The sequence below is a fragment of the Nerophis ophidion genome, linkage group LG13, assembly GCF_033978795.1.
Source record: "Nerophis ophidion isolate RoL-2023_Sa linkage group LG13, RoL_Noph_v1.0, whole genome shotgun sequence".
In the NCBI taxonomy this organism is placed as follows: Eukaryota; Metazoa; Chordata; class Actinopteri; order Syngnathiformes; family Syngnathidae; genus Nerophis; species Nerophis ophidion.
This window is the reverse complement of record NC_084623.1, coordinates 58798611-58809445: the sequence shown is the minus strand read 5'-3', so window position 1 is coordinate 58809445 and position 10835 is coordinate 58798611. Positions and strand designations below refer to the sequence as shown.

At 43.1% G+C, this 10835-nt stretch overlaps 1 protein-coding gene across 5 annotated transcripts in view; it reads left to right on the top strand.

Moving 5' to 3' along the window:
• The window catches only part of LOC133564792 (N-acetylglucosamine-1-phosphodiester alpha-N-acetylglucosaminidase-like), a 23138-nt gene extending 13887 nt beyond the window's left edge, over positions 1–9251 (top strand). For 2 of the 5 annotated variants that reach the window (XM_061919289.1, XM_061919288.1), the window contains 7 exons: positions 1219–1358; positions 1466–1574; positions 3273–3401; positions 3468–3721; positions 3791–3839; positions 5887–6078; positions 6523–9251. In XM_061919289.1, the coding sequence (XP_061775273.1) occupies positions 1219–1358; positions 1466–1574; positions 3273–3401; positions 3468–3721; positions 3791–3839; positions 5887–6025 (820 nt within the window). In that variant the 3' untranslated portion in view covers positions 6026–6078; positions 6523–9251. Of the gene's footprint in view, positions 1–1218; positions 1359–1465; positions 1575–3272; positions 3402–3467; positions 3722–3790; positions 3840–5886; positions 6079–6520 lie in introns of all 5 variants that reach the window. The other 3 variants (XM_061919286.1, XM_061919285.1, XM_061919290.1) reach the window with 3 other exon arrangements.
• Positions 9252–10835: the final 1584 nt, after the last annotated feature.

Below are 10835 nucleotides of genomic sequence, written 5' to 3'. Positions count from 1 at the left end.
AGTTCCTGTGGAAGTTGGGCGGATCCTGCCATCTGTCCCCTTTGAAGTCCAAGTGGAGTTTTACGAGCAGTCTTCTTGTCCGGAACACAATGTAATACAACGTTTTTTGTGATAATTTGGTGAAGAAGGAACTGAGAGAGAGAATTTACCGGTCGATCTACGTTCCCATCCTCACATATGGTCATGAGCTTTGGGTTATGACCGAAAGGACAAGATCACCGGTACAAGCGGCCCAAATGAGGTTCCTCTGCCGGGTGGCGGGTCTCTCCCTTAGAGATAGGGTGAGGAGCTCTGTCATCCGGAAGGAAATAAGAGAAAAGCCGCCTCCAGATGAGGTGGTTCGGGCATCTGGTCAGGATGCCACCCGAACGCCTCCCTAGGGAGGTGTTTAGGGCACGTCCAAGGAGGAGTAGGAGGGCACGGGGAAGACCCAGGACACGTTGGGAAGACTGTGTCTCCCGGCTGGCCTGGGAACGCCTCGGGATTCCCCGGGAAGAGCTGGACCAGGTGGCTGGGGAGAGGGAAGTCTGGGACCCCACCTTGGATAAGCGGAAGAAGATGGATGGATATGCAAAAAAAAACCTTTTGTGGCCAATTAGGTGAAGTTGCATAATTTCCAGTGGTTGAAAATCACTGGGGCTTCACGGTGGCAGAGGGGTTAGTGCGTCCGCCTCACAATACGAAGTTCCTGCAGTCCTGGGTTCAAATCCAGGCTCGGGATCTTTCTGTGTGGAGTTTGCATGTTCTCCCCGTGAATGCGTGGGTTCCCTCCGGGTACTCCGGCTTCCTCCCACCTCCAAAGACATGCACCTGGGGATAGGTTGATTGGCAACACTAAAACTGGCCCTAGTGTGTGAATGTGAGTGTGAAAGTGGTCTGTCTATCTGTGTTGGCCCTGTGATGAGGTGGCGACTTGTCCAGGGTGTACCCCGCCTTCCGCCCGATTGTAGCTGAGATAGGCGCCAGCGCCCCCCGCCACCCCAAAAGGGAATAAGCGGTAGAAAATGGATGGATGGATGAAAATCACTGGTCTACACAATGTTGCTTCCAAAGAGTTCTTACCGTTTGTACTTTATCTTTCATATACCGGCCTGTTAGCTGACTCCAATATTTTCTCATTGTGTTGACTGAGACGAAATCTCAAAATTGACAACACCAAAAATACATTTTGGTCCAAAGACTGAGGAGAACTAAGTCAAAAGTACCACTGGTGTGCAGGTACTTGTCTGAAGAAGACATCCTGGACCAGTCCAACCCCTTTGTCCAGCTGATCAGTGGTGTGGTGTGGCTGCTCAGAAAGGGTGAAGTCTACATTTCCTCCAGTCTTAAGGCGGAGTGTGACAAGTTACAGGGCTCTGGTACGCTCCCGCCTGATCCTGTCCTTTTGGGTCTCACAATTCTGCCAGCCGGGAGTCCCGACGGGTGGAGCTTCTGGAATCCTGAGTTTGCTGCGTGCGTTTCGCAGGTGCCTTCAGTCATTTCATTAATGTCAAGTCGGCGAGGACGGCCGTGGGCCACGACGCTCAGGGCAGGCTGATCCTGTTCCAGCTGGACGGGAAGACCGGAACAAGCGGGTGAGAAGAACGAGTGGATTCTTCTGGACAAACCTCCGCGAGACTTGATCCGAGCCCCGGAAACCATGGATGTCTTTACAGTGACACGCTCAAAGCGGGGGGTGCTAACATGTCAGGATATGAAAAGGCCTGTTAACTTGTGCAGGGTGTGCTAACAAGTGCTAGCACATGCTAACATGTGTTAGCGCCTGCCAACATTTGCAGGATGTGCTAACACCTGATATCATGTGCTAAGACATGCGGGATGTGCAAACATGTGCCAACATGCCCAAATACATGCTAACATGTGCAGGTTGTACTAACATGTGTTGATGTGCTAACACATGCTAACATGTGCAGGATGTACCAACATGTGTTGATGTGCTAACACATGCTAACATGTGCAGGTTGTACTAACATGTGTTGATGTGCTAACACATGCTAACATGTGCAGGATGTACTAACATGTGTTGATGTGCTAACACATGCTAACATGTGCAGGTTGTACTAACATGTGTTGATGTGCTAACACATGCTAACATGTGCAGGTTGTACTAACATGTGTTGATGTGCTAACACATGCTAACATGTGCAGGATGTGCTAACATGTGTTGATGTGCTAACACATGCTAACATGTGCTAAAATATGCTAACCCATGCCAACATGCCCGAATACATGTTAACATGTGCAGGATGTACGAACGTGCTGATGTGCTAGCACGTGCTAAAATATGCTAACAGGTGCCTACATGCGCAGGGTGCACAAATGTGCTGACGTGCTAAAATATGCCAATGTATGCCAACACGGGCAGGATGTACTATCATGCGCCCATGTGCTAACACCTGCTATCATGTGCTAAGACATGCGGGATGTGCAAACATGTGCCAACATGCCCGAACACATGCTAACATGGGCAGGATGTACTAACATGTGTTGATGTGCTAACATGTGCAGGATGTGCTAACACATGCTAACATCTGCAGGATATACTTACTTGTGCTAAAATATGCTAACACATGCCAACATGCCCAAATACATGTTAACATGTGCAGAATGTACTAACGTGCTGATGTGCTAGCACGTGCTAAAATATGCTAACATGTGCCTACATGCGCAGGGTGTACAAATATGCTGATGTGCTAACATGTGCTAAAATATGCTAACGTGTGCCAACATGGGCAGGATGTACTAACATGCGGCCATGTGCTAACACTTGCTATAATATAATAACATGTGCCTACATGCGCAGGATGTACTAACATAAGTTGACGTGCTAACGCTTGCTAAAATATGCTAACACATGCCAAATGTACTCATGTTCTGATGTGCTAACACGTGCTAACATCTGAAAAACTTGTGGGAACACTTACTAAAATATACTAACACATGCCAACATAGACATGATGTACTCATGTTCTGATGTGCAAACACGTAATAAATTATGCTAACATGTGCCAACATGGGCAAGATGTACTAGTGTTCTGATGTGCTAACATCTGAAAACTTGTGCTAACACTTGCTAAAATATGCTAACACATGCCAACATAGGCAAGATATACTAAAGTGCTGATGTGCTAACACGTGCTAACATCTGTAAAAACTGCTAACACGCGCTGCAATATGCTAACACATGCTAAAATATGCTAACAGCTTAAAAACCTGTGCCAACACATGCTAAACTACGCTAGCACATGCCAACATGTGTGCTACGTTGACAGAGTGAGTCTTTGGGAGATGGCTGACCTGATGAAGGAGAAGGGAGTCATCAACGCCATCAACCTGGATGGAGGCGGGTCTTCCACCTTTGTGTCCAACGGCTCATTAGCCAGCTACCCTTCTGACGATTGGTAAGTCGGCTGTGGTTCCACAACCTACCTGTTGGTGTCACCTTCCTTCCTCTGCTCCATCAACAGTAAAGAAGACAAGCGTTGGCGTTGTGCTCGGCGAGTCTCCACCATCTTGTGTGTCCACCCACGCCGCTGCCAGCTGGCAGACTGCGGCGCACACGGCGTCTGTGCCAACGGTACCTCACCTCCTCCTGTCTCACTCTCATACTTGTGTCAAATACACAATAGATCTGTTCTAGTGTGTGTGTGTGTGTGTGTGTGTGTGTGTGTGTGTGTGTGTGTGTGTGAAGCGGGGTGGAGAGGACACAACTGCAGCCAAGGTGCTAACAAACTTCATAAGTTATTGTTCTTTTCAATTGAACTGCGACTAACTTTTGTCTTTTATTCAGCCACAGACGACACAAGCTTGAAGATGGAAGACAACATTTACCTGACAGAGTGAGTGTCACGGAAATATGTGGACACTTAAATAGGTCTACTTCCTCTTATGTCACTTACACCAGGTCTACTTCCTGTTATCATGTCAGTTAGATCAAGTCTACTTCCTGTTATCATGCCAGTTAGATCAAGTCTACTTCCTGTTATCATGACAGTTAGGTCAAGTCTACTTCCTCTTGTGTCAGTTACACCAGGTCTACTTCCTTTTATCATGCCAGTTAAACCAGGTCTACTTCCTGTTATGTCAGTTAAACATCTACTTCCTGTTATCATGCCAGTTAGATCGAGTCTACTTCCTGTTATCATGCCAGTTAGATCAAGTCGACTTCCTGTTATCATGCCAGTTAGATCTATGTTACTTCCTGTTATCATGCCAGTTAGATCAAGTCTACTTCCTGTAATCATGCCAGTTAGATCAAGTCTACTTCCTGTTATAATGCCAGTTACACCAAGTCTACTTCCTGTTATGTCAGTTAAACAACGTCTACTTCCTGTTATCATGCCAGTTAGATCATGTCCACTTCCTGTCATCATTCCAGTTAGATCAAGTCGACTTCCTGTTTTCATGCCAGTCATATCAAGACTACTTCCTGTCATCATTCCTGTTAGATCAAGTGTACTTCCAGTCATCATGCCAGTTAGATCTATTCTACTCCCTGTAATCATTCCAGTTAGATCAAGTCTATTTCCTGTTTTCATGCCAGTTAGATAAAGTCTACTTCCTGTTTTCATGCCAGTTAGATCAAGTCTACTTCCTGTTATCATGCCGGTCGGATCTATTCTACTTCCTGTAATCATTCCAGTTAGATCAAGTCTACTTCCTTTTTTCATGCCAGTTAGATCAAGTCGACTTCCTGTTATTATGCCAAATGGATCAAGTCTACTTCCTGTTATCATGCCAGTTAGATCTATTCTACTTCCTGTTATCATGCCAGTTAGATCAAGTCTACTTCCTGTTATCATGCCAGTTAGATCAAGTCTACTTCCTGTCATCATTCCAGATATATCAAGTCAACTTCCTGTTTTCATGCCAGTTAGATCAAGTCGACTTCCTGTTATCATGCCAGTTGGATCAAGTCTACTTCCTGTTATCATGCCAGTTAAATCTATTTTACTTCCTGTTATCATGCCCGTTATATCTATTCTACTTCCTGTTATAATGCCAGTTGGATCAAGTCGACATCCTGTTATCATGCCAGTTAGATCTATTCTACTTCCTGGGCGGCATAGGTCGGTTGGTAGAGTGGCCGTGCCAGCAACTTGAGGGTTGCAGGTTTGATTCCCACTTGTGCCATCCTAGTTACTGCCGTTGTGTCCTTGGGCAAGACACTTTACCCACCTGCTCCCAGTGCCACCCACACTGCTTTAAATGTAACTTAGATATTGGGTTTCACTATGTAAAGCGCTTTGAGTCACTTGAGAAAAGCGCTATATAAATATAATTCACTTCACTTCACTTCACTGTTATAATGCCAGTTAGATCAAGTCGACTTCCTCTTATGCCAGTTGGATCAAGTCTACTTCCTGTTATCATGCCAGTTAAATCTATTTTACTTCCTGTTATCATGCCAGTTAGATCAAGTCTACTTCCTGTTATCATTCCAGTTAGATCTATTTTACTTCCTATTATCATGCCAGTTAGATCATGTGTACTTCCTGTCATCATTCCAGTTAGGTCATGTCTACTTCCTGTTATCATTCCAGTTAGATCTATTTTACTTCCTATTATCATGCCAGTTAGATCATGTGTACTTCCTGTCATCATTCCAGTTAGGTCAAGTCTACCTCCTGTTATCATGCCAGTTAGATCAAGTCTACTTCCTGTTATCATGCCAGTTAGATCTATTTTACTTCCTATTATCATGCTGGTTAGATCTATTCTACTTCCTGTAATCATACCAGTTAGAGCAAGTCTACTTCCTGTTATCATGCCAGTTAGATCAAGTCTACTTCCTGTTATCATGCCAGTTAGATCTATTTTACTTCTTGTAATCATACCAGTTAGGTCAAGTCTACTTCCTGTTATGGTGTCATTTTGTCCTCTCAGATCAACATGTCTGACAGTCTGCATCATCCTGAGCGCCGTGCTGCTGTTGTGTTGCCGGCGGTGTAGAAGCATGCCGATGACGCTGACCTGCCACCGTCTACAGCACCGCTGCCCTGGAGAAGTCCAGGAGAGAGTTTAGGGATAATGGACTCTGGAGTTGACATGACTTCAATCTTCTGGTGGAAAAAAAAGGTAAAACCTGATTGTTTTTTAAATACTGTCAGGTTTTTTCTTTTTCATTTTAATGTTTTGCCTTAAAGTCTGCATCTAATGTACATTTGTGTTAATAAGCAGGTGAATATAAAGTACACTCTTTGTACTTCAATGTGTGCCAAGTAGTTATTAGGGATGCAACAGTCTCAGACCGTGTTTGTGACAGGGCAGTAAAACGGCTGATCAAACAAAACAGAAGCCATCGCCAATTATCTAAACATGTTAATTTCTGTACAAATATTTACAATATTTTCTGGTATATAAGTCACGCCCACTAAATTTTAGGGTCATTCCCCCCATATATTAGCTGCAACAGACAATAAGTGTCAGATATATAGGTTGTGAAATGAGTTATTTACACAGAAATATTCTGTAAACGTTTATTTACATACCTTCATTGTTTCCAAACAATGTCTGTCACAGGGCAGTAAAATGTCCAGAGTCGGGACCTGTGCATCGGTTGGGGACGTCTCTGTGCTGCTGACCCGTCTCCTCCGCCTATCTCAGCTACAATCAGGCAGAAGGCGGGGTACACCTTGGACAAGTGGCCACCTCATCACAGGGCCAACACAGATAGACAGACAACATTCACACACTAGGGACCATTTAGTGTTGCCAATCAACCTATCCCCAGGTGCATGTCATGGGAGGTGGGAGGGGCCTATCCCCAGGTGCATGTCTTTGGAGGTGGGAGGGGCCTATCCCCAGGTGCATGTCTTTGGAGGTGGGAGGGGCCTATCCCCAGGTGCATGTCTTTGGAGGTGGGAGGAAGCCGGAGTACCCGGAGGGAACCCACGCATTCACGGGGAGAACATGCAAACTCCACAAAGAAAGATCCCGAGCCTGGGATTGAACCCAAGACTGCAGGACCTTCGTATTGTGAGGCAGACGCACTAACCCCTCTGCCACCGTTAATAGAATAACTTGTTTATTTTTCAACAAGTTTTTAGTTGTTATTATATCTTTTTTTCCAAATAGTTCAAGAAAGACCACTACAAATGAGCAATATTTTGCACTCTTATACAATTATGTAAATCAGAAACTGATGACATAGTTCTGTATTTTACTTCTTTATCTCTTTTTTTCAACCAAAAATGCTTTGCTCTGATTAGGGGGTACTTGAATTAAAAAAATGTTCACAGGGGGTACATCACTGAAAAAAGGTTGAGAACCACTGCACTATGGACTATTATGTTAGATCCACTATGGACTGGACTCTCACACTATTATGTTAGGTCCACTATGGACTGGACTCTCACACTATTATGTTAGGTCCACTATGGACTGGACTCTCACTATTATGTTAGATCCACTATGGACTGGACTCTCACACTATTATGTTAGATCCACTATGGACTGGACTCTCACACTATTATGTTAGATCCACTATGGACTGGACTCTCACACTATTATGTTAGATCCACTATGGACTGGACTCTCACACTATTATGTTAGATCCACTATGGACTGGACTCTCACACTATTATGTTAGATCCACTATGGACTGGACTCTCACACTATTATGTTAGATCCACTATGGACTGGACTCTCACTATTATGTTAGATCCACTATGGACTGGACTCTCACACTATTATGTTAGATCCACTATGGACTGGACTCTCACACTATTATGTTAGATCCACTATGGACTGGACTCTCACACTATTATGTTAGATCCACTATGGACTGGACTCTCACTATTATGTTAGATCCACTATGGACTGGACTCTCACACTATTATGTTAGATCCACTATGGACTGGACTCTCACACTATTATGTTAGATCCACTATGGACTGGACTCTCACACTATTATGTTAGATCCACTATGGACTGGACTCTCACTATTATGTTAGATCCACTATGGACTGGACTCTCACACTATTATGTTAGATCCACTATGGACTGGACTCTCACACTATTATGTTAGATCCACTATGGACTGGACTCTCACACTATTATGTTAGATCCACTATGGACTGGACTCTCACATTATTATGTTAGATCCACTATGGACTGGACTCTCACACTATTATGTTAGATCCACTATGGACTGGACTCTCACACTATTATGTTAGATCCACTATGGACTGGACTCTCACACTATTATGTTAGATCCACTATGGACTGGACTCTCACTATTATGTTAGATCCACTATGGACTGGACTCTCACACTATTATGTTAGATCCACTATGGACTGGACTCTCACATTATTATGTTAGATCCACTATGGACTGCACTCTCACACTATTATGTTAGATCCACTATGGACTGGACTCTCACACTATTACGTTAGATCCACTATGGACTGGACTCTCTCACTATTATGTTAGATCCACTATGGACTGGACTCTCACTATTATGTTAGATCCACTATGGACTGGACTCTCACTATTATGTCAGACCTACTCGGCGTCCATTGCATCCGGTCTGATCTGGGGAGGGGGGAATAACAAACTTGGCTAAGAACAAAAACACTTCCTGTGACACGACGGAACTTTGGCATGAGCAGAGTGAACAGAAGTAGACAAAGCTACAAGCGACAAGACAGGTAGTGGTGACATCGACAGGTAGGAGCGACAATAATCCAGCACTGACTGGAGGACAAAGCAGGTAAAAATAGGGGCGGGCTGATTGACACCAGGTGTGGACGGGTGCCAATGAGCCGCAGCTAAGGGGAAACAGCGCTCAGGGAGAAAGACAGGAAACAGACAAAAATAAGAGTTTTGACAGGAAATACTACACACACAGAGGAAAAACTAAAACACAACCAAACTATCAGGGGCAGGCCTGACAGTTTTTAAAATGTGTCTCTTTCAACGCTAGCTTCACCAATTTCATTAATTAAAAATACACTGTAACGGTCAAACCTCTTTTTCTGTGTGTTTTATTTTGTTTAACAAGCGTTTTTACAAGCTTTTTATAAACATTTTTTTACTTTTATTTTATTATTTTTAATATTTTTTTTCCTTATTGATACAAGCTTTGATACCAAACTTTTTAAAATGGTCCAACTATTAAGTAAGTTATGACCTTTTTAACAAAAAGTTCTCACCTAAAATCAGGACCATGTGTATTAATGTGTTTTCTCCAGTTGTAATATTCCATAATTTAATATTTATCACAGTAAAATGATACTTATATCTCTAATATTGTCAGTTTTTTTTTTTTTTAAATGTGGCACTTTCAACACTTGTGTGAACGACTCAAGTTGTCGTCGCTCGGGTTCCATGGACCACTCAGGAAGGACATGCTGAGCAGGTTTGACTCTTGTTTGTTTTACTTTAAAGGAAGTCTTTTGTGCCGTCGCCGCTCCTGCTGCTCGCTCCTCCGTGTCGCCCGGTTGGCCGCGTCTCCGTCCTACTTGCTCTTCTCTTTGCTTCTGCTCCTCGTTCGCTGCTGCGGGCTCTCCTCCTCCTTCCCCGATCTCTCCTCCTTCTCCCCTTTTATACATAATGAAGAGATAAGTTAATTGTGTCCAGGCACCTGATCTCGCTAGTAGCGTCGCTCCCTGCACGCCCCGCCTCTCTGCTCAGCCGCATTCTCCGCCTCCTCGCCGCCATATTGGGCCGGGCTACAGCGTGCCCTGCCCTGCTGCTCGTTCGCCGACTCCGCCTCTTCACAACTTGTTTCACCAAGTTAATTAATTAAAAATACACTGTAACGGTCAATCCTCTTTTGTCTGTTTTTTTTGTTTAACAGGCGTTTTTACAAGCTTTTTAAAAACTTTTTTTTTACTTTTAATTGTATTATTTTTATTATTTTTGTCTTATTGATACACACTTTGATACCAAACTTTTTTTAAATGGGCTAACTATTAAGTAAGTGGTGACTTAATAGTAGTTGTGATTTAAGTGGTGACTTAATAGTAGTTGTGATTTAAGTTGTGACTTAATAGTAGTTGTGATTTAAGTGGTGACTTAATAGTAGTTGTGATTTAAGTTGTGACTTAATAGTAGTTGTGATTTAAGTGGTGACTTAATAGTAGTTGTGATTTAAGTTGTGACTTAATAGTAGTTGTGATTTAAGTGGTGACTTAATAGTAGTTGTGATTTAAGTTGTGACTTAATAGTAGTTGTGATTTAAGTGGTGACTTAATAGTGACTTAATAGACGCGTGCAGCCGGCTTACAATTGATGTCCAGAATTGTGTCCATGTTTATTAAAAATATTCATTATCATAGAAATACACCGTAGCTGTCAAACCTCGTTTTCTCTTTTTTTTGTTTAGCAAGCGTTTTACACGCTTTTTTTTTAAATTATTTTTAATTTAGTTTTTTTTTTCTTTATTGATACAAGCTTTGATACCAAGCTTTTTAAAATGGGCTGACTATTAAGTAAGTTATGACATTTTGAACAAAAAGTTCTCACCTAAAATCAGGACTTTGTGTATTAATGCCTTTTCCTCTGTTGTAATATTCCATAAGTTAATATTTATCAGTGGAAAATTATACTTTTATCACTGGAATTGTCTTTTTTTTTCTTTTAAATGTGCCACTTTAAACGCTAGTGTCACCATCCATCCATCCGTTTCCTACCATTGCTTTCGGTCCCCTAGAGGGGGGGCGGTGTTGCCCACATCTGAGGTCCTCTCCAAGGTTTCTCATAGTCAGCATTGTCACTGGCGTCCCACTGGATGTGAATTCTCCCTGCCCACTGGGTGTGAGTTTTCCTTGCCCTTTTGTGGGTTCTTCCCAGGATGTTGTAGTCGTAATGATTTGTGCAGCCCTTTGAG